The sequence below is a fragment of the Heloderma suspectum genome, chromosome 3 (assembly GCF_057233095.1).
Source record: "Heloderma suspectum isolate Gila_16-S chromosome 3, 16-S_ref, whole genome shotgun sequence".
NCBI lineage: Eukaryota > Metazoa > Chordata > Lepidosauria > Squamata > Helodermatidae > Heloderma > Heloderma suspectum.
In genome coordinates, this window is record NC_139460.1 from 14880525 (window position 1) to 14905469 (window position 24945).

General features: G+C 45.3%; 1 protein-coding gene across 1 annotated transcript in view; it reads right to left on the bottom strand.

The window, feature by feature from the left end:
- The window catches only part of DLG2 (discs large MAGUK scaffold protein 2), a 1591953-nt gene that overhangs the window by 1381419 nt on the left and 185589 nt on the right, over nucleotides 1-24945 (bottom strand). The window contains exon 4 of the mRNA XM_084842537.1: nucleotides 23418-23563. Within this exon, the coding sequence (XP_084698663.1) occupies nucleotides 23418-23563 (146 nt within the window). The remainder of the gene's footprint in view (nucleotides 1-23417; nucleotides 23564-24945) is intronic.

Below are 24945 nucleotides of genomic sequence, written 5' to 3' on the forward strand. Positions count from 1 at the left end.
ACAATCTTGCTGCCCTATTTTGGACCAGCTGAAGTTTCCGGACCGTTTTCAAAGGCAGCCCCACGTATAATGCATTGCAGTAATCCAGACGAGAAGTTATCAGAGCATGGATAACTGTAGCTAGGCTATCTCTGTCCAGATAAGGGCGTAGTTGGTATACCAGCCTAAGCTGATAAAAAGTGCTCCGTGCCACTGAGTTCACCTGTGCCTCAAGTGACAGTTCTGGATCCAAGAGCACCCCCAAACTACGAACCTGATCCTTTAGGGGGAGTGCAACCCCCTCCAGAACAGGTTGAATATCACCTAGCCGGGCAGACGAACCACCCACTAACAGTACCTCCGTCTTGTCTGGATTGAGTTTCAGTTTATTAGCCCTCATCCAGTCCATTACCGTGCCCAGGCACTGGTTCAGAACAGCCACTGCCTCACCTGGTTTTGATGAGAAAGAGAGGTAGAGCTGGGTGTCATCCGCATATTGATGGCACCTCAGCCCACACCTCCAGATAACCTCCCCCAGTGGTTTCATGTAGATGTTAAACAGCATGGGGGATAGAATAGAGCCCTGTGGAACCCCATGGCACAATTGCCATGGCACAGAGCAATAATCCCCCAGCACCACCTTCTGGAATCGGCCATCCAAGTAGGAGCGGAACCACTGTAGTGCAGTGCCTCCAACTCCCAACCCAGACAACCTATCCAGAAGGATACCATGGTCAATGGTATCGAAAGCCGCCGAGAGGTCCAGGAGAATCAAGAGGGTCGCACTCCCCCTGTCCCTCTCCCGGCAGAGGTCATCCCACAGGGCGACCAAGGCAGTTTCCGTTCCAAAACCAGGCCTGAAGCCCGATTGAAATGGATCTAGATAATCCGTTTCATTCAAGAGTGCCTGGAGCTGTCCTACAACCACCCGCTCAAGCACCTTGCCCAGGAAGGGGATGTTGGCCACTGGCCTATAATTGTTAACATCCTCTGGGTCCAGGTTAGGCTTTTTCAGGAGTGGTCTAATTACTGCCTCTTTTAAAGCAGCAGGCACCACTCCCTCTCTCAAGGAGGAATTTACAACCTCCTGGACCCAGCCGGACAACCCCTCCTTGTTTGATTTAATAAGCCATGAAGGGCAAGGGTCAAGCACACAAGTGGTCGATCGGACTTGGCCAAGCACCTTGTCCGCATCCTCAGGCCTCAGTAACTGAAACTCATCCAATAAAACTGGACCAGACGGTGCTCTGAACGCCTCTACCAATGGAACTGCATTAATGGTGGTCTCCAATTCATGACGAATCTGAGCGACTTTATCCTCAAAGTGCCGTGCAAACTCGTCACAGCGTGCTACCGAGGGTTCCACCGTCTCTCTCCCTGGCCCAGAATGTAACAGGCCGCGAACCACTCGGAAAAGCTCCGCCGGACGACACTGAGAAGATGCAATGCTGGTGGAAAAGAACTGCCTCTTTGCCACCCTCACCGCCACAGAGTAGGCTCGATAGTGGGCTCTTACCTGTGTTCGGTCAGACTCAGCACAAGTTTTCCTCCACCTGCGTTCTAGCTGTCTCCCCTCTTGCTTCATTGCCCTCAGCTCAGGTGTATACCAAGGAGCTGGCCGGGCTCTGCTCAGAGGGAGAGGGCGCTTGGGCGCGATCGTGTCAACCGCCCGAGTCATCTCTGCATTCCACAGAGCGACCTGGGCTTCGACAGGAGCACCAGCCATACCAGCAGGAAAATCCCCCAGAGCCCTCTGGAATCCATCGGAATCCATTAATCTCCGGGGGCGGACCATTTTAATAGGTCCCCCACCCTTGCAGAGGGAAAAGGCCGCCAGAAGTCTAAACCTCAGCAGGAAGTGATCTGACCATGACAAAGGGACAGATGTTAATTCCTCCACTTTCAGATCACCATCCTCCTGCCCAGTCGAGAAAACCAGATCAAGCGTGTGTCCTTTTATATGCGTTGGGCCGATGACATGTTGGGACAGCCCCATGGTTGTCATGGCGGCCATGAAGTCCTGAGCCGCCCCGGATACAGCGGCCTCGGCATGGAAGTTGAGATCCCCCAGGACCATCATCCTGGGGGTCCTCAACACCAAGTCCAAGACCACCTCTGTCAGCTCAGGCAGGGAGTCCGATGGGCAGCGGGGTGGGCGGTACACCAACAGAATCCCTAATCTGTCCCGGGTACCCAACACAAGGTACAGACACTCAAGATCTGCACTCGAATGAGCAGGAAGCCTGGAGAGGGAGATTGAATTCCTATAGACCACGGCAACCCCCCCTCCCCGACCCTCAAGTCGGTGTTGGTGCTGCACTGAGTACCCAGGAGGGCACAGCTGGGAGAGAGTGACCCCTCCCAGTTCCCCCACCCAGGTCTCAGTAATACATGCCAGGTCAGCCCCCTCATCCACAATCAAATCATGGATGAGGGAGGTCTTATTTTGGGCCGACCTGGCATTCAGCAGCAGCACCACCAGACCCGAGGGCAGACTGGTAAGGCTGCCAGGAACCATCAGGTTGGGGGAAGAACCAGAAGAGGGGACAGCTGTAAGGTGTCTAGCCCCTCTTCTCCTCAGCTGGCCTGTTAATCCCCCAACGCTATACCTCCCCCTGCCCGTGACCACAGATATGGTGGCACCTCTCTGACTCCCTGAGTTGCCCAATAGTCCTCCCAGGCACATAATAAAATATTAAGATATAAAATACACAACAGTTTAAAAGAATATTAAAAAGATAAAAGAGAACAGCAGCTAGGAAGGAGCAGATAGTCCACGTTTGCCCCTTCCCCTGGTCTTTAAAGCTGCTGCCCTCTGCTGCTGCTGCTATTTGCTGCTGGTGTTGTGGCTGCCGGTGTCTCTGGAGAGGCAGGTGGGTAGATCTTGCGACTCCAAGTGCGACGCTAAGTGCGCACTTAGCGTCGCACTTGGCGCGACGCCGAGGCGCACGCCGAAGCGCTGCCTCTGGCAGCCCCGCCTTAAGTACCTGTGGGCGGGGGCAGAAGCAGGCTCAGGATCACCCAGTGCAGCTGCTGGCTGGTCCTCCTTCCCCAGGCTCCTTCCCGAGCAGCCTCTGGCAGCCCCGCCTTAAGTACTTTTTATGGGGCATCTGCATGCTGTTGTCATCCAGCCATCGTTCTCTTGTATTTTTTGTGTGGTTCTTCCAGCTTTTCTGTCTGTTTCTGTCTTCCAAAGTATTAGCTATCCCGCCCAATTTTGTGTCATCTGCAAATTTGATCAGCATTCCCTGTACCTCCTCCTCCAAGTCATTAATAAAAATGTTGAAGAGCACTGGGCCCAGGGCTGAGCCCTGCGGTACCCTGCTCGTTATCTCTCCCCAGTTTGATCCCATTGATAAGCACTCTTTGATTCAGATTCTGTAGCCAACAGCAGATCCACCTAATCGTTGTTACATCTAGCCCGCTTTGAGCCAGTTTGTTCATCAGGAGATCATGGGGAACTTTGTCGAAAGCTTTGCTGAAGTCGAGGTATATTATGTCCACAGCATTCCCAGAGCTCACAAGGGAGGTTACCTGATCAAAAAATGATATTAACACTTTGGGAAGAATCCAACTAAAGTCCTCCTTACAGTAGACCCATTGAAATGAATGGGATTAAGTTAGTCATGACTAACTTAAGTCCAATTCATTTCAATGGGTCTACTCTGAGTAGGACTTCAGTTGGATTCTATGCTGTAGTTTCTACTTTTATGGTGCCCGGTATGTGTTTTACCTTAGGTTATTTACTGTCTGTGATCAGTTTATTTTCTTGGTTCTGGTTTTGGCATCTGTATTGTTTGCTCTTTTAGCATATGTTGTGATAGTATTTTATGGATTCAGTGTTTTAACTGACTTAAACGGTTCGGTTGTATGTCATCCAGAGAACTCAGGTTATTGGGCGAGTAGCAAATATAACAACAAAATAAATAATAGATGTGGATACTGAATACCTGAGGTATTGACCACTAGTCAAGGAGGGGGATGCCCAATCCAATATTTCAAGATCAGGCAGGCGTCACTTCATATAGATATGGTTCAGATCATGTTAGATTATTAATTGATACATATCAGTTTGAGTCTCACCGAAACAGCTCTGTGTAATCGTATCGCTGCATGTGAACAAAGCCTGCAGTAAGATAAGCTGGAATTCCCCAGGTGCTTGCATGCAATGGCTTTATGTTGTTGTATATAAAAATCCAATACATTTAAAGTGATAGTTAATGGCACATTTTCTAAACACTCTCAGCTCTAGTATGATACTTGGCAGGGCTGTTTTCTCTCTCCATTGATGTTTGATTAAGCAATGGAGCTGCTAGGACTGAGAATAAGATAAAGCAGAACAAATATAATGTATAGCAGGGGTGAGAGAAAACCTTTTCAGTCCCAGGACTTCCTTTCCTCACTTCCAGGGCTGCCTCCAGTGGAGGCCAGGTTTGGGGCTATCCCACACACTTGCTTTCTCACCCATCCACTCACACTCCCTCCACATCCATTCAATTCTACCTCTTCCTCCTTCCCCCTCTCCCATTCTCTCACTTTCCTTCTCTGTCTCTTTGCCCTTTTCTCCCATCTCCCAATTTTTCTCTCTCTCTTCTCCCCTTGTCTTTACCCAACAGGGCCATCTCAAGGCTTTTTGGCACCCTAAGCAAGGTACAGTTTTGGCTCGGACACTACCACTATTATTTCCTGGACAGCATGGAATGGGTTTGTGGGGCCTCTAACTGCTCCAATGCCCTCACTGGCTGCACACACCCCAAAGTTAGCAAGCAGATTGGTTCAGCTTGCTGCCTCACACACTAGGGAAAACATTGTGATTTAAAATGGCACACTGCACAGCCTGGACTGGTTAATGAAGCCCTTTCCTTTACTGCATGCCAAGCTTTTCCTGGCCACGACTGCTGCTGCCTGCCTGGGGTTGTTTGGTGCCCTGGATCTCTTGGCGCCCTAGGTGACCACCCATTTTGCATTCCCCTTGAAACAGCCCTGCTATGCAGCTGCCCCCCCTCCTCATGCTTCCCCACCCCCATGGAGCAATTAGACGTTTAAAAGCCTCTGTTGGTGCCAATGGAGGTTTTTGAAGCCTTATTGGCTGATTTCACACAACACGATAACCCACACTCAAGGTTGAACTGTGTGGGTTGTTGTTGAACTGTGAGTTGTGTTGTTTAAACCCAGCTCTGCTAGCAAACGATGGTTTGTGAACCACTAACAACTCACGAAGAGAACTCGTGGTTTGTTGTTGAGTGGTGAACTATGGGTTGTTTGTGGTTAACAAATCATGGTTTAACCCAGATGGGTTAAGGCAACACAACAACCCATGGTTCAACGACAACCCATACTCAACCTTGAGTGTGAGTTATTGTGCTGTGTGATCCCAGCCATTGCTGTGCAGGGAGGTGATTTTTGAGAGGGGTTCACAGTGCATGGGAAGGAGGGCTTAGCCCTTACTTCCCCAGCAGGGCCTCCCCAAAATGCCCCCCATGCAGCAACTAGGCTTTAAAAAGCCTCCATTGATACCAATGGAGGCTTTTAAAAGTCTCACTGCTGCATGGGGGAGGTGGAGGTGTTGGAAGAGTGGCTTCAGGTTAGGTGGAGAAGTCCTGCCTACAAGACGGAAGTTGCCAACCCCTGATGTATAACAACGCATTAATTATGTCTTATTGAAATGGCCTAATCACTGAAATTGTCTACAAGGGAACAGCCATAGCTCAGTGGTAGAGCACCTGTTTTGCATGCAGAAGGTACCAGGATTGATCCCCAGCATGTTCAGGTAGGGCTCCTGCCTGAAACCCTGAAGAGCTGCTGCCAGTCAGTGCGGACAATATAGAGCTACATGGACCTATGACCTGACTCAGTATAAGTCAGCTTCCTGTTCCATATTGCCCTTCCAATGAAAAAACAAAACTGAGCGAGGCTTACAAGAACTTGAAAATGACAAAATCATGTATAAAATAATTACACAGCATCATAAACCAATTAGCAAATTTACTCACTTGCAACTTTTTAATAAATTGTTTAAATCAGCTGTATTAATAGTAATAATAATAATAATAATTTTAAAAACAACCCGTTGTTTTTTGTGTAGAAAAATGGCTTTTTGAAATGACTAACTCGAATTAAATATTTAGGTATTGGTAACTACAGATATCAGCAAAATGGAGCAAATAATTAGAGATATTACAAGGGATAAATGTGGATTTAATGAGGTGGTGATCATTAAAGTTTTTAGTATGGGCTCATATTAATGTCATAAAATGACAACCTTGCCAAGAATAATCTACATTATAGGAGGATTGCTAATATTTAGACCTTGCAAATATTTTGTTAAGCGTGATCAGCTTTTTACAGCATTGCTATGAGGAACTAACAAATTACCTGTTATCGCCTGTTTTGTTTTCTAACTATCAACCTGAAAAAAAGATGAAACTTTCCTAATTTATAATTCTAACGTTACATTTGGCATTTTAATCACTGAGGCTATGTATTAGAGTAATGTAAAGTAGAGCCAGTGGGGCGTAGTGGTTAGAATTCTGGACTGGAATTCTGGGGCAATCTAGGTTCTAGTACCCGCTCTGCCATGAAACTCACTAGGTGACTTTGGGCCAGTCACTGACTCAGCCTAACCTACCTCAAAGGTTTGTTGTCAGAATAAAATTGAGAGGAGGAAGATCATGTACGCTGCCCTGGGTCTCTTGGAGGAAAAGGCAGGATATAAATGTAATAAATAAATAACTTCTGATAATACTCTGAGATGGGCTCAACTGGAATTGTTATATTTGTAACCTTTAACAGGAAGGGTAGCACTGAAATCTGGGCATTCAAATGACAAAAGAGGCTTACCGTGTACAATTATGGCAACTAGCAAACTATAACATCTACACAGAAATGTGATGGCTATACACATTTCCATTCAACCAACTCACAATCCATTATTATGTATTTGGAGTAAAGTTTATAAACTAGTGATCTGGAAAGATTAGAGTGAAGCACGAATTCTTGGGTAAGGGGTTACAGAACTGAGCAAATGAACATGGCCTGCTTCTGCATTTGAATAATTAGAAAATAAATTTCTGCCAGAAGATAGTTGGTAATATTACACAGCTGCAGCATTTGTTGACTGGTACATTTGTATACATGTATACATTTGCAGGGGCCGCGGTGGCTTAGTGATTAAGATGCTGAACTGCAGACCGGAAGGTCGGCAGGACAGCAGTTCGAGACCCGAGTGCTGCATGACGGAGTGAGCTCCCGTCTTCAGTCCCAGCTTCTGCCAACCTAGCAGTTCGAAAGCAAGAAATTGCAAGTAGATAAATAGGTACCGCTTCGGCGGGAAAGGTAACAGCGTTCCGTGCACCTCGGTGTTCAGTCATGCCGGCCACATGACCACGGAAGCATCTTCGGACAACGCTGGCTCTTCGGCTTAGAAATGGAGATGAGCACCACACCCTAGAGTCGGACACAACTGGTTGGGGACACCTTTACCTTTACCTTTTTACATTTGTATAAGCCGTTTGTGGTGCCACTAATTCTCTTCATATACCAATCTACAGTTTTAGCTATTAGGCAGTATGGAAATTAATAAAATAAATAAGTAAATACAAATATCTTAGAACCTCTGTGTCAGTTTTTAATTTGGAAAAATGCTTACTGTTTAAAAAAAAACCCAAAGAAGTTAACAGGAACTATAAGCTGATCCCTTAAGGAGGGGTATGGAAGTGGGAATTGGAATGGATATCACAGTAACGTTGCTGTAAGAAAGCTTTTAAAATAACTCCATGCTAGACCTGCCTAATCCCGGTCTCTCCAGCGCCAGGCCTACCATTAGGCAGAAGGTGAAGAAGGTGCCCCCAGCACCTCATGAGATGGGTGCTGGGGGCAGTGACAGAACCCTCCCAAGGCACTCCTCTGGAGCCCCCTTCACCACAGCCATTCTCAACCTCCTGAACTAGCACCCCAGGAGAATTGATGTCTGCTTGTTGATGGCCTGGGCTGGCTGGCTGGCTGTCTCAACTAGCTACCTATTCCCTCCATTTCACAGAGTATTGCTGGGAAAGGCCCTTGACTGGGTGAGCCGGAAGAGAGGCAAAACCAGCCAAAGCCATGTACTAGAGAAGGCATACATTTTAGGAATTATGTGTTTTAACTGTATTGTAATGTATATTGTGATGTATTTAATGTATTCCCATCTCCCTCTAAAGAGCTTAAAGACATTTTTTAAAATATGGTAAGCAGTATAGAAATGTATTAAATAAATAAATATCTGACTTAGATTTGTGCAGCAAAATCTTCTTTTATAGAGTTTACCGGATTCTTATGAGACCATAGTGTACAATGCTTGCTTATTTATTTATTTATTTATTTATTTATTTGATAAATGTATATACCACTTAACAAAGAAAATTGACCAGAACTGGTATACAGTATCACACATACACACACACACATACACACACGCACAATCATTAACACAATAAAATACAATATAAGAATCATTTTAAAAGATATCCATGAGTAACCCGCAGTATATCTGATCAACAGCAGCAAATCTGTAAAACCCTGGATGAGACGGGGGAGGGGGGTGCCAATTTTTAGCATGTGCCTAAATCTCACAATTGTTGGCAAATGCCTTAATTCCAGGGGCAGAATAGTCCAGAGTGCAGGGGCAACTGCACTAAATGCCCTTTTCTGAGTGGCCACCAGATTAATCCAAGGAGCGTGCAGTCCCAAGAGAAGGGCCTCACTCTAAGCAGCAAAGGGACCAGACAAGAGCATTAGGGGTGAAGCAGTTTCTCAGATAACCTAGTCCTACGTTCTTTAGGGCCTTGTACACAAGTGCCCACACCTTTAACTTGGCCTGGTAGCATATGGGAAGCCCGTGCAATTCTTTCAGCAAAGGTGTTATATGTTGGTAATAGATTGCTTCATGTCTGAACCTGGAGTGCTGAGTTGTTTAGGGACAAAACAACGCAGGGGTTAATTGTGGTTTGTTGTTGGGTTAACTGCTGGGTTGTTTAGCCCTTAAACAACCCAGTGCCCCAGGCTCAGATGACACGCTAAGCAAACTACGAAGGAGCCGCTCATGGGTTGCTGATTAAAAGCAGAAGTAGCATGCACGTGCAAAGCTCTCCCAGGCTCATCCCTGACAGCCCATAGATTAACCCATTGTGGTTCCAAAGGTGTGGTTATTTAGGGCACAATCCTATGGGGTTAGTCGGCCGCCTCCGAACTTGGAGGCGGCCGACTATCCAATGCAGGGCAGGTACAGCGCAGAGGGGATCTTCTCCTCCATGCTTCAGCTGCCCTGCATTTGTGGCTAGATGGCCGATTTCGGCTCTCTCAATGGGACACCTCGGAGCAGGGGGGGCAGACAGCACATAGGAACCAACATAACGGCGCTTCCACAGTCCCCTTCCCACCCCCAGGAATGCCCCCTTTCCGGCCACTCTTTGCTGCTCTTCCGAGCGCAAAGCCAGGGACGAACCACACCCCTCCTACAAAGCAGTGGGGGATTGGGGGGGGAGTCAGATTTCTGGGGACCGAAGTCGGAGCGCCAGCTCTGAGCTTGGTTCGCATAAACTGAAAAATCCTATGGTCGTCTAGATGATGTCTAGCGGCCATAGGATTGCACCTTTAATGTTCTTGTTTTGATGCTTTTATTTTGTTGTAATTTTAACTTTTTATAAACCACCCTGTAAACCTGTTGAAGGGAGGTGTATAAACCACATATATAAATATGCAAATGAGTTGAATACTAAATGGTCAACTTAAACCAAAGTTTCACTGTGCTTAACCCTTGACCATTTTAGGCCAACTTCTCTGGCTTACAGACACTCTATCTCTTCCTCTTCTTGTTTTGAATCAAGTTGATGCCCCTGGGGGTTGTACGCAATCATACATTTAAAACTAAATATGTAGGATAAATAAAGTCTTAGTTTAAAGACATTTTTTTAGTAGAGAAAGAGAACACAATCTTCAGCCACCCAGACTCCAAACTGGGTGGAAAACTCTCTCCTTGGGAGAATGGGCCGCAGTGAATTCTCATGCATGGTGGCTTAGATTCAGTAAATGATTAGAGGTGATAGATGAAAGGTGAAACAAATGACTCCAGGGTTTTCAGAGAAAAGGCTTCTGCAAGCTAAGTGCCCAAATCCTATCAAGCTTGCCAATACATTTTAAACAAAAGCTCCAAGAGAAGTCACTTTTTAAAAATGAGAAAGTCAGCCTAAGTGTATGTTTGTTTTTGCAAGCTGTTAATATATGGATGTTATTAGGAGCAATGAATAAACCGCAGCTATTTTCCCCCCTGGTAGCACTATCTTCCTGTCAGAAACCTGCTGGGACACATATTTGCAGAATATGAATTCTTATTATTTCCAACAATACTTATGTATACATTCTCTTCATAAGAGGAAAATACTGCAACAATTGTAAAACATAAGAGCCCTGCTGAATCAGATCAAGGGTCCATCTTGTCAATCATCCTGTTTCCCACAGTGGTCAGCCAGATCCTCTGGGAAGTCCACAAGCAGGAAATGAAGGCAACGGCCATCTCTCATTGATGGTCCCAAGGAACAAGTATCAGTGGCATACTGCCTCTGAATCTGGAGAAGTCATATAGCAAAAACAGGCAGAAGGTCAATCGGGATCCCCTTCTTGGACAAGCTGCTTGAGCAAGTGGTTGCCAATCAATTTTAATCAACTCCAGGCATTCTTGGATGAAGCTGACTTTCTAGATCCATTTCAATCTGACGTTAGGCCCGGTTTTGGGACAGAAACTGCCTTGCTTGCCCTGTGGGCTGAGCATTGCTGGGAAGCAGAGGGAATCCAACCCTGATGGTTCTCTTGGACCTCTCAGTGACTTTTGACCATTGTATCCTTCCATTCCTACCTGGGTGGACATTTCCAAAAGGTGATGCTGGAGGATTACTGTTTTGTTCTGTGGCAGTTATGTCACGGGATCTACATGAAACCACCAGGGGAGGTTTTCTGGGGATGTGTTCTGAGGTGTTATCAATATGCAGATGACACCCAGCTTTGCCTTTCCTTTTCATCTAACTCAGGTGAGGCAGTGGATGTCCTCAATCGGTGCCTGAGCAGAATAATGAACTGATGAGGGCCAATAAACTGACGCTTAATCTAGACAAGATGGAGGTACTGTTAGGTGGCTTATTTGCCCAGTTGAATGGTGTCCAACTTGTACAGGAAGAGATTGCACTCCCCGCACTAAAATATCATGTGCGCAGCTTGGGGGTGCTCCTGGATCCATTATTGCCCTGTTGGTGGCTAGGAGCACCTTCTGTCAGCTTAGGCCAGGGATGGGAACCTCAGGCCCACAGGTTGTAAGGTTCCCCATCCGGCCTACCAGCTCTTTAGCTAGGCACCTCCTCCTTCCCCCCTCCCCACTTTCACTGGGTTTCTCCAAGCTCAGAGCTGCAGAAAAGCAGCCTTTCTGTAGTGTTGAGCTGGGAACAGATGGTGTAGGGGGCACGGTTTTGGCAGAGAGGAGCCCTCCCTGATACTATCCAGCCTCCTGGAGTTGTCCCAGGAGGGAATCCAGCACCAAGGTCAAAACCTTTTCCCACCCCTGGCTTAGGCTAATATACCAACTGCAACCCTATCTGGACAGAGATAGCCCAGTGACAGTTATCCACACTCTGATAACCTCTCGGTTGGATTACTACAGTGTGTTGTATGTGGTGTTCCATCACCTCTGAAGATGGCTCAGAAACTTCAGGGTGTTTTTTTTTCCAAATGGAGCTACTAAGTGGGGCTGGCCAATGTGATCATTTGATACCAATGTTTTGTGAGCTGCACTGGCTTCCAGTCAATTTCTGAGCCCAATTCAAATAGTTGCTGTTGACCTTTAAAGCCCTAAAGAGCCTTGGAGACAGGATATCCTAAAGGAGCTTCTCCTCCCCTATGTACCTGCTCAAATCCTTCAGTCATCTTTGGAGGCCCTCTTCTGGATGTCTCCTCTGGATGATGCTTTCTTTTATATCTCCACAACTAAAGGGCTGGAGACTTGGGTTGTTGCTTTTTAAATAAAATCTCAACACTCAAGGGGTGGTGGGGAGGTGGAAATATCCCTGGAGATGGACATGCCCCTTATGGCTGAAGCCCTATTTACAAACATACCTTTAGGAGTTGGTGGAGACAGTTCCCTCTGCATACTTTTTAAAATAACACAGTGCATTCTGGGGGTGCTGCTTAAGCCTCTCCCCTTCTGTCATTTTCCAGGACAAATTTGCCTCCCTGCATTGCTTTTCCACCTGCAAGGCTGGGGAGAAATACGGAGAAGATATGGAGACTCTATCAACTTTCTCCCTGAAGGTGAAAAAGTAGCGTTGCCCCAGGCTGCTTTGAGTTGTTTGGGGGGGAAAAAATAGAGAAAAGAATCACAAAGCTCCACCTGTTGAGTATTTTGAACCTAAGAGCCTGAGCGATGACTGTGGAAAATCTGGGTGCAAATGTCATCTCAATCATGAGCTCGTAAGCACACTATTATGATCTGATAGCCTTCACCCATATCAGCTGGGCTACACTTTAAGATCAGCCACAGAGGCCCTTCTCATTTGCCCACTTTTGAGGGCAGTTAGGTGGGTAAATACATGAGAGAGGGCCTTTTCCGCAGTAGCCCCACCCCTCAGGAATAGGTTGCCATCGGGGGTCCAGCAGGCCCCATCATTGCAGGCTTTTAGGAAGGCCCTGAAGCCTTTTAAGAAAGCCCTGAAGTGGATATGAAGGGAGTAGGATAAATGAATGAAGTATAGGTGAGGCAATCTCTGTATTGTAATATAGGCTATTGATGACAGATGGTAGTCAATGTATTCCCAAGTTATCTTAATGTGTTTTACTGTTTTATTTGTTAAAAAAATCAATGTCAGTGGTGGAACAATCCCCAGGCAAGGAAGGAATCCTGCCTGAAACCCTGGAGAGCCACTGCCCGTTTCAATGATACTGGGCTAGATGGACCAATGTTCTGATGTTCCTATTTGTTTATTCTGGCCCTTCCCCTGATTATGTTTTACTAGGCTGTTCTAGTTTGTAGCTTCAGTTGTGTTGCAGGTTTTTAGTACTGTCTATGCCAGATGTTTTATTGCCGGTATATGTTATTTTAATTAATGTTTGCTGTTTTACTGCTGTACCGGTTTTTAATTTTATTGCTGTAATAACATTCTTATATAAAATTCATCCAGGAGCCCCCCAAGGCAGCCTAGAAATAGCCTGACCCTGCCCCCTGTTCTGTAATTTGACCAAAGCCAGCCCTGGTATAAATATTGCCCTGGGTGAGGCGCACCTCTGATGCCCACCCATCTCCCTGGTTAACTTACGATTTCTTCTATTATTATCTGTGGTCTTCTATAGTATGTGTAGTTCTTATAACAACTGATGATGTCTCAAAATAAAATCATTTTCTGATAGTTCTTATCTATAACAAATGACATTAAACTGGGAATTGAAAAAGGAAATGTAAAGCTCAATGATGAAAGTTCATTTTTGTAGTTCAAATCAGTCCATCCTAAAGGAAATCAACCCTGAGTGCTCCTTGGAAGGACAGATACTGAAGCTGAAGCTCAAATATTTTGGCCACCTACTGAGAAGAGAAAACTCCCTGGAAAAGACCCGGATGCTGGGAAAGACTGAAGGCCAAAGGAGAAGGGGACGGCAGAGGATGAGATGGCTAGATAGCATCACCGATGCAATGAATATGGACTTGAGCATGCTCCGGGAGAGAGCGCAGGACAGGAAGGCCTGGCGTGCTATGGTCCATGGGGTCACGAAGGGTCGGACACGACTGAACAACTGAACAACAACAACAACAACTGCTTTCCTTTGCTCTAGCTCACTGCAGTCAGTACACTCAACAAACAACAAGTTACCAGCTTGGCGCCCCCTTCATCTTGTTGCCCTGGGACGAGATCCCAGCTCTCCCACCTCTAAGGCCAGACCTGAGTACAACCTGTCTTAAATTGTCATCATAAGGATGACAAGATAATGCGCACGGTTCTACGTGCAAAGGCATTTAGGATGCAAGGAGGGAGCGGGCGAAAGTGTTATGAGCATTCTGAAAGCTCTATGTAAATGCTAAGTGTTGTAATGAAACAAATAATGCAGATGCTGTAAATACAACTTGATAGGAAGCAGACAGACTTCCAGATTCTGGGCTTTCTTTGTGTTTCATTCTGTCTAATGGGTTGAATCATGGGTTGTCATTACATGAGAACCCAGAACTATGGTTTAACTATGGGTTGTTAACCATGAGCAACACACAAAGAGAACCCATGGTTTGTTGCTGGGTTGTTTAAACCATGGGCTGTTGTTACATGCAAACCCAGAACTGTGGGTTGTTAATGGGTTGTTTTGCCAGGCTACATAGGTGGCAGGCAACAGCAGTAAAAACAAACAAACCAGCAGTTCTACATGCTGGTACGACAGCATTAGAAAGGGATACAGGGAGGGAGCAGGCGAAAGTGCTCCCTGGGATACAGGGAGGGAGCAGGCGAAAGTGCTAAAAATACTCTAAAACTCTATGTAAATGCAAAGTATTGTTATCCAATGAATAATGCTGATGTCCTAAATACAACTTGATAGGAAGAAGTCCTAAATACAACTTGATTGGAAGCAGGCAGACTTCCAGATTCTGGGCCTTCTTTGCGTTTCATTCTGTCTAATGCCTGTGCTTGGATGTGCTTGTTTGAGAGCAGGAAAAAAACACCATTCAGTACAACCATATATTTTTGAACTGCTCTGCAATGGGAGGATTGATTAGACTCTCCTAAATCTACGTAGATAGGGGTCTTAAATAGCTTCAGGTTCCCAAAGGCAAGCTACTGATGCGAAATAGATGAGAGGCTTGCTTACTACTCAAGAGAGAAGGATTCTTAAATGAGGGTTTTTATTACTGCAACCTTTTAACAAGCAGGCAGTTTAGCTAAGGACAAAGAAGTAATTACAATGTTTGTAATAACTAGGTACAGAGGATGGGTAGGCAATCCCAAGACAAGAGGCAATAGAAGCATGTATTTAATGTACTGTACGTGGTCTGCTTTGCTGAGTGCTGTCCTAAACATGTGAAAGGCAGAAGACCACAGGAGGGGGAAATAACTTTAAACGACATTACACAAACTTGGGTCTATCCATGGCTATTAGCAGTGGAGGCTGGTGGCTCCTATTTCAGCGGGGCTGTGAATCCATTCTGGGTTTCAGTCAGGACCAGCCAGAACTCTGAAGGAGCTATCCAAAGTGCTGAACCTCTTTGGGGGAGTCGAGTTGAGCACCCTGTGTAGCTCCTTCAGAGTTCTTGCTGGTTCTGACTGAAACGCTGAATGGATCCAAAGCCCCACTGAAATCAGAGTCACCAGCCTCTCCTGGCTATTAGTCATGAAGTTACTTGAAGGACCGCCTTCACCCATATCAGTGCCTGCCCACACTTTAAGATCAGAAAGAGAGGCCCTCCTCATTTGCCCACCCATGAGAGCAGTCAGGTGGCCGATCACACATGAGAGGGCCTTCTCTGCAGTAGCCCCACACCTTTGGAACAAGTTGCCACCAGAGGTCACCATGCTGCATCACTGCAGGCTTTTAAGAACCTTGAAAACATATTATTTTACCTTGGCGTTCTCGTGATATGACTGCTATTGTTGCTGGTAATGCTGTTAACGTTGTTGATGGTTTTATTGTTGTACTTACTGTTTTTATGTTTTTTATCGCTTTTAAAATTTTAACTGTTTTTATGTATTTTATTGCTGTAAGCCACCTTGGGAGGGCTTCTGCCCTGTAAGGCGGCCAATAAATGTTTTAAATAAATAAATAGTTTTATGGAGCCTCCAGATGCAGAGAAGTATGCCACTGAATACCAGGGTTTTTCTGGGAGGGGTGGGGGGAGGGAATAAACAGTGAGGGAGGACTGTGGCTTTCGCGCCCTGCTCATGAGCTTCCTGGCAGCATCCCATCTCATTTCATTTATCATATTTCTATACCGCCCCATAGCCGAAGCTCTCTCATTGGCAGAATCATTGGCCGCTGCACCAAACAGGAAGCACCGAATAATTGGTGGTGATGGCCACCAATATGGATGGCTGTAAGAGGGGATTGGACAAATTCCTGGAGGAGAAGGCTATCAATGGCTATCAAGACTAGTAGTCTTGATGGCTATGTGCTACCTCCAGCACCAGAGGCAGTGAGTCTATGTACACCAGTTGCTGGGAAACATGGGCGGGAGGGTGCTGTTGCACTCATGTCCTGCTTGTGGGTTTCCCACGGGTAGCTGGCCATTGTGTGAACTCAACGTGCTCGGGGGGGCTTAAACCTTCCCCCTCCTATTTTTTTCCCAAAATTCCACACATCCACCCTGGAAATTGGAGGGTGGAAACTGAGGCTTCCATTGGAGACTTTTCTTCTTCTTTTTAACACAGACCCTTCTGCCCCACTGGATTAGCACCATGGTCCTAATCCAAATTGGAGTGGACACACTTACACAAGAGTAAGGAAAACGATCACACATAGCTACACTATGCGTGATTAACAGAACCTTTAGTTTAGCCCTTAGACCGGTGAAGTGGTTAACAATCACTGCCACAGATTCCTACACAGCAACTGTACTCCAGTTGGTGGGGAACATGGGTGGGAGGGTGCTGTTGTGCTCATGCCCTGCTTGTGGGTTCCAGCCTTCCAGGTCGACAGCTGGTTGGCCACTGTGTGAACAGAATGCTGGACTAGATGGACCCTTGGGCTGATCCAGCAGGGCTCTTCTTATGTTCTTATGTTCTTATTCCCCTCCAATGTGGCCCAAAACCCTTCCACAAACAACTCCCCCAAACAACCTCTACTAGAGAATTAAGAGTCTATCTGTGTTGCGATGCAAGCGCAGTCAGACCTGCAGTTTCCAGCCTAATATTGAAGACTGACAGCAAAGAGTTTCTTTCTTTCACCTCAATTTTCTCCCTGAATAAAAGGGCAAGAACATTACTGACTAAAAGTACATAACTTCAGAGCCTGGTCTAATGAAAGTAAAGGTTAAAAGTGGAAAGAAGTGGAGCCTTTTAATAAAAGTGCAAGCACATGAATAGAAGCCCAGTAACTTTAAGGAGATAATATTTCTAGTGCCAAACAAGATTGTTTTTTCTCTCTTTCTCTCACTATATATAGAAGGATGAGAAACCTTGTTTCCAGAAAATTAGAACATTAATTTGTAAGTACAACTGTGCTCTCCTTGGCTGAGCAAAGTTTGGTTTTCTAAGGCTGACTATTTTCATTACATTTTTTGGTGGAGAAATAAAGGAATGACAGGATATGTTCTTCTTCCTTCCCCCACCCCCTGCCAAAAAAACCTCTCTAGAAATTTTATTGGAACCAAAGACATGTGTTTATGAATGCAGCTGTGTTACATACATTACAGAACTGCAGTCTGGAATCATAAGTCAGGCAGAGTCGTTTAAAAATCTGTCAGGTCAACTGGAAGAGGATTGTGTTGTGAATGGGGGAAAGAAGGAAAATGCAGGAAAGCAGAAAATGACCTGGTTCACACTATGGGTTGTTGAATCATGGGTTGTTGTTACATGAGAACCCAGAACTATCAGTTAACTATGGGTTGTTAACCATGAGCAACACACGAAGAGAACCCATGATTTGTTGCTGGGTTGTTTAAAGGATGGGCTGTTGTTACATGCAAACCCAGTACTGTAGGTTGTTCATGGGTTATTTTAACAGGCTACAAAGGTGGCATGCAACAGCAGTAAAAAAAACAACAACCAGCAGTTCTACATGTCAGTACTACAGCACTGGAAAGGCATTTGGGATACAGGGAGGGAGCAGGCAAAGGGTGCAAGAACCAAACAACCCAGGTGCTAATGAAATAACCAGTGGTTTGCTCAATTGTCTGGCAAACAAATCATGGGTTAACTCTGGGTAAGGCATCAATCTATGGGTTAATGAAACCATGGGTTGTCATTATGTTTGCCTCATGATATGGGATGCAGTCTCTGTAGTAGAAAAGAAACACAAGAAGGAAACCTTAGCCTAGAAGTTAGGATTTTTAAAAAAAACTGGCTGTGACAATTATCTTAGAGAAAGTTCTCGGAGCTGCTGCTTTTTTGCTAGTTGGAAGAGAATAGAGTAGGAAGGTGCTCGCCTCATCTCTCAGGCATGCACAGCTAGGGATGGATGAACCTGTCACTTTGGGTTCCTCCCCGTTTCTCACTTTTCCAGTCTTAAGCTGGTTCCAGACCTTTTCCACCTCAGTGTGCCTGTGGGCAGGGACTGTCTTGTTTTTACTTGCTGGTTTGTAAGCCACTCCAGCAGCCTTTTGAGCTGAGGAGCAGGATAAAAATACCTTAAATAAATAAATAAATTCAGGCACAGAAAGAACCCAATAGTGGGACCACAGTAAGAACATAAAGAAGAATTATTAGCAGTGCCCAAATGGCGGGGGGGGGGGGCTCTTTCCTTTTGTGGCCTTAGCACCTTAGTTAACCTGTTTTTTTTTAATGCTACAGAGAGGCACGTGTCAACTAAAATTAGGAGGGATCAGAAAGCGACGCTTGCAGTTTTCATTCATACTTGCCCTCCCTTTTCCCCCACCCCAAACATGTAATCCAGGCACTAATTAATGTAACAGAAGCACACCCTGACAAAGAAGAGGGGAAGGCATGAACAGAGAACCCACAACTACTCTATTATGGAATGATCTCCCCGATGAGGCCCGGCTGACGCCAGCATTGTTCTCTTTTCAGCGCCAGGTTAAGACCTTTCTCTTCTCCCAGGCATTTGGCAGCATATGATGAGTTTTAATCGATTCTGGATTGTCTTACGGTTTGCTTGAGATTGCTTGTTTGAAGTTGTTCTACATATATGTTTTCTTGTCTATATATTTTTTGTTTGTGTGTTTTTTATGTAAACGGCTTTTAATCTCCGTATATTGTATTTTTAATGTTTCTGAGCTTTGTAAACCGCCTAGAGAGCTTTGGCTATGGGGCATTATAGAAATGTTAATAATAATAATTATAATAATTATAACAACAACAATTTATTAGATCAACCGATGGAAGCAGGATCAGCACATTTTTGCCAAAGAGATTGGGAGTCTTAGGGACAAGCTACATGTGGTGTGGGTTGTTCCATCATTAGAACCTGTGGTACATTTTTCATTACAAAAAGCAGTTGTGTCCAGGGGGAGGGCGGAATGATTTGGATTAGGACCATGGTAGGGGAGAAGTGGAGGTTTAGCCCTTTGTTTCTACACTCTGCCCCAATCCAATCTCCCGCCCCCCGGAACTCCTATTACCTGTGGAGGGGTAAATATGTGGGCTTACATAAACCCATGCATCAGGGGTGCAGAACCTGGGGCCTCCAGGTGAACTCCTGGTTCACGTGGAGTCTAAATCCAGCCCACTGGGGGTTCTCCAGATGGCCATATCCCCTTCCCCTGGCCCCACATCCTTTCCCCCAACCGCCAATCACTTGGGAGATCCAAGCTTTTGTGCTGTTTTTCCCCCCATTCTAAAAGTTTGAAATGCCTCTCCTAAGGTTTAGGGCTTTTCTACATGAGGCTTTTAACCCGCCACTTTACCGAGGCTTCTGCTTCGCGATGGTTTCTAGGATTAAGATAGATTCCTTCAAAAACATTTTCTTTCTCTGCCTTTCTATATGTTCCATTACACAAGGACTAGATGACGCTGCAGTATAGCAGAATTGCACAAATACACCAGTGTATCATGCTGCAATTCACAGAAATATTGGACTTTCCTCATGGGAAGCCCACCCCCCACCCTCACTACAATGATTGCAAAGAACGGGATTGGCCCTGGAGGATGATGACATTGCTTAGAGCACCCACAAACTACTGTGAGTGAGGAAACATGAGCGCACAATAGACGTTTTGTGTAGAAAGGCTCTTAGTTCCTGGCAGGAAGAGCTTTAAGCTAAAATATGCTTGTATTTGAGATATTTGGGATAAAATAGAATTTGGCCTTGGGCTAAAAGAGGTTTAACAGCTCTACCATACATTTTCCCCTCCCAGACTAACAGCAGCTTTGGGTAGGAGTGATTTGGATCAGGGCCACAGCGTGGGGTCAAAGAGTTAGTGCCCATCCCCCTGCACCTGCCTTTTGTAACAGGAAAAGATATCAGGAGTTCCGATCATGGGACTCCCACATCACATGTAGTCAGTGGAGGCTGGTGGCTCCGATGTCAGTGGGGCAGTGAATCCGCTCTGGGTTTCAGGCAGAACCAGTCAGAACTCTAAAGGAGCTATCCAAGCTCCTGAGTCCAGTCCCCAGAATAGGTTCTGACATTGGAGCCACCATCCTCTACTGTGGGAACCAAAAGTGCCACATTACCTAGGCCTACTAGGTTTAAAGCTTCACACCTTGGATAGCTCCTTTAGAGTTCTGACTGGTTCTGACTGAAACCGAGTGCAGATTTACCACCCCACTGACAGCGGAGCCACCAGCCTCCGTTGCGTGTAGTCTGACCCTAAGTGATGAGCTCAAACTGTTCTCAAGCCTCTGACATCTAGGAGGGTTGTACTGAGTGATTTCTGATGAAATTACTTGAGCTGCACGGGCTTGCTGAAGGGTGCCTACCTAGCAAACATCATTCATGCCTTCATAAACTCAATCCTAGATGACTCCCACAGGGCTGCCTTTCATTACCGCCTGGCTGTACTGAACAGCACAGCTCACCTCTTGAGCGAAGTAAACTGACCCTCCAGGAACATATCGCACCAGCACTCCGGATCTGCAGAGGCTTCCAGCACCTTTATTCTAAGGGTTACTGTGGGCATGTATGCAAAGAGCCTTGAGGACACGGGACAAGCCTGTGTACATGCTACTGACTATCAGGGTTGGCCTTAGCCATCTGGCTAGTGGAGACAGAGCAAACTGCTCGCCTGTAAGGTGCACTGACCTCATCCTCCGACACAGCGCATGAACACAGGCACACAAGGTTCATGCATGTATGGCACCAGCAATCTCACAAACCTCTTTGAGAACCCTGGCTGAGAAACAGACTGGAAATGTAAGTGATGCATAAATAATAAAAGGCGCATCTTAGCTGCATCATTATGACTCCATTACCAACCAGCCTGCTGCTGGAGAAGCAAATGTAGCCCTACGTTTCACCGGTGGGGAGATGCACATGTCCCCCACCCACCCATCCCAGCTGCTTGCTTGCTTGCTTATTTATTTATTTATGTATTTATGGGATTTTAAACCTGTTTTTCTGCCTCCAAACTAGAGCGCTTAAGGCAGCTTCTGTAATATATAAAATAATCAAAACAACCCAACAAAATCAAATCAATGATAAAAACCAACTTTTTTTCATTTTAAAAAGGCACAAGATGCAAAAATTGGCAGTTGCAAAGAAACTAGTGGAGCATCAGAGAAATAAACGACATCAGTCAAATTTAAATTTATCAGCAGATAAATTACAGACTTGTTGAAAAAGCAAGATCTCCGGTATGGTGGTAGAACACCAGCAGTGCAGAAGATAAACATATTCTGGGTGCCACAACAGAAGAGGCCCTTCAGATGTTAAAGCAAAAAAAAGTCACATGCATCTCTGCTTTCCTTGGTGCCAAGCTAATGTGATGCAGATGATCCAGGAGTAGATCTCCCTCCATCTTTTCATTTTCCTAGAATTCACTGTGGGAGGAGAGTGATTTGAATTAGGGCCATGACATTGGGCGGGGGGGCTTAGCCCCTTCCCACTGCACCAATTTCCCCTATGCAATGTCCCTCCCAAGCTGCTATTAGCCACAGAGGGAAGATATGCAGGTACTTCTATTGCATGCACCTGCTCTGAAGCTAAGGATGCTGGAGAAATCTGCAGCAGAATCAAATGACTTTGGATTCTATGAATCTGACCTGCAGATTCCACAGTGGACTGGCTTTTCCTGAGTCACACAGTTTCCATAGACTGCAGACTGTGTTGTTTTTTACTTTCCGAAATTTTACGCAATTTTTGTCATAGAAAAATACGTAAATGTATGGCCAACTATGTGCATTTTCCCTATAGGCTAAAGCATAAAAATGTACATTTGGGGGGATTTGAGAATTTTGGGGGGATTTGTGCATTTCTGCAAGTACACATTTGCACAAATTCGAGAATGTGGGGGAAAATCCAGTTCCGCCAATGAGCAGACGTGGAATGAAAAGCACCTGACTATCCACACAATGCAGATGGAATTAATTTTACACAGTCCATGCTTCCCTATCTGAAGCCACTCTCCAGACTGCTTTATACACTCACCCAGCCACCCAAAGATCTTTTGTGCCTGAAGGAGAAGTTGACACATACAGCTTTCCCACTTAAGTAGCTGCCTTATACCAGGTCCGCGTGAGATTATTTGTTCATCTAGTTCAGTCCTGTCTGCTCCAAGGATGAGAAGCTTGTGGCCCTCCAGATCTTTGGCCTACAATTCCCATGATCCCTCACCATGGGCTATACTGGCTAGGGCTAATGGAAATTGTACACCAAAACATTTGGAGGGCCACAAGTTTCGCACTCCTGGAATACTCTGCTGGTAGTGTATTATGAGCCTGGCTGGGTCTTAATATCTTTGGGAGAGGCCTTTCTTTCTACACCACCTCTTTCAGAGGCATGTTTGGTGGCAACTCAAGACAGGGCCTTCTTGCTGGCTGCTCCCAGTCTATGGAACTCCCTGTCAAGGGAAGCTAGGTTTCCTCCCTCTCAGCTGTCCTTCCACCAGCAGGCAAAGACTGCTTTATTCAAGAAGGCCTGTGGTGTGTTAGCAGGTCAGTTGGGTTGGATGCAATTTTTTATTCTGTTGTTGCTGTGTCTTTATTGTATTTTAATGCGTTGCTTTATTATTGTTTTCATCAAGCTTTCTTTATGATTGTATGCCAACTTAAGTGCCATTTTTCTTGACTAAAAGGCCTGGTACAAACCAAATAAATAAATAGGCAGAGGTATCTCTCTGCCCTACTACCTGATATCATTTCATCTTGAGATACTAGTGATTGAACCTGGGACCTTCTCCATGTAAACCATGTCCTCTACCATTTAGCTCTGGTCCCTTCCCAACTGTTGTTACTCCACATATTGGCCAACATCACCCAATCCTCCCATGTCCCACCTCAAAACAGGGTGGGGCCAAAATACAAAAAATACTAGCATGGTATAGCTCGAAGCTCTTATTGTTGGTAAATAAGCTTTAGGAGAGGCACACCATGCATAATTTTGTACACCTCTATCATGTCTCCCCTTACTCGCCGTTTTTCTAAGCTTTTTCCCCACCCCTGCTTTAATTGGAGATGCTGGGTATTGAACTTCTCCATGTAAAACTGTGTGGAGGCATGGCCTCATTCTAATCCACATGGAGTCTGAGAACCAGCTCTCAGTGTGACACATTTTTCCAGTGCCTGAGCCACAATTCTATTTATGTATTTACGATCAAGCTGTTAATTAAACCACGATACCTCTTGGGTTTTGTTCTGACTTTCGTTGTCTGTTACCAGAGACTGCGTTTTCTCCCATTTCTCTGCAACCTGATTTGCTTCTTCTATCTTTTCCTGGCAGCTTTTCTGGGAGTTTAGCAATGTCACTTCGTAAAATTCTTGGATGTCTGTTGGTAAATGAGAAATAATGCATTTTTTAAAAAAAATGAATGTATTTGATGTACCAGATAGTTTATAGACTGTTTACTTTTTAAAAATCAGCATGCATTATGTGCTGTTGAAAACTATATTGTATTTGGTTATGCACATTGGCTCTTTTCTAGTAGGAAGGTGCTGACATACAAATTACCATTCTATAATGCTGGGATTTTTTATTAAAAAAAACCATTTTCCGTTTAAAATATTGTATTAATCTTTTCATAAATATTACATGAATATATGAATAATGCATGGCTAATCATTACTGAATGAAGACTCAGAGTAAACAAACTCACTGGAAGAGACTCCTGCGAGTATATTGCAAAATATTACAATATTTCCTCCCTTCCCACCTACCCACCCACATCCCTAACAACATCCAATCATGGGCTGATGCAATGCTAAAAGAATCAGACTTTTCAGTTCAAATACACTAGATACTGACATCCAAAGATTTTGCTAGTTATTTCAAATCAATGTATGACAGTCAATACTCCAAAATACAACTTCTAATTAATCATCAGGGGAAAAGCTTGTATCTCAATGGTAAAATACATGCTTTAGATCAGGGGTTACCAACACAGCAGCCCTGAGCACCTCCAATGGTGCCCGTGAAAGGGTTCCCAGTGTGGCAACCATGGGCATTGTCAGGAATGAATCTGAGCATGTGGAGATAGCTAGCAGCTCAGATTCAGAATGGGAACAGCCAGAACAGGGGGAGCCTCCCTCCCTAGTGAGCTCAGATATGGCAAGGCCTTCTTCTCAAGACCTTGGCACACAGATGGCTCTGCTTGAGGGGCCCCCCTTTTCCTCCTTCATGAGAACTCAGGTCTCAGAGGAGGAGGAGAGTGAAGGGCGTGACAAGGGATGCCAGGGTCTGTTGCAGAGCAATGTGGGAGAAGTTAGAGGCAGAACTCAGACACTCCTCTAGGTTGGCTATGCGTGATAGCCTACATAGGAGGGAGCAACTGTAAGGGAGGGGCATCCCCCCTAAGCTAGTCTGGCCAGGAAGATCTTGTTCAAACTGCCGGCAACTTCTCTAACTTCCACTTCGGCTCTCTATTGGTATTCGTAATTGTGTGGAGTAGCTATTTCCTTTGTCTCCTGAGAGTTTCCTAGAATTTGCATTTGTAAGGAAACTGGTCATTAACTAATACAGTAGTGAGCCTGAAGCCTCGTATCTTGGAGTGTGCTGACTGCGAAAGGGGAGAACAAAGGAACGTGACAGGCATCCACAAAACTTTGTTTTTTTCCTCTTTTTTTGAATATATGTACATGGATTTGTATATATCCATAGCAATGAATACATACGAAATGCATACAGCTTCTTAGCAATTATACATAGACTTCA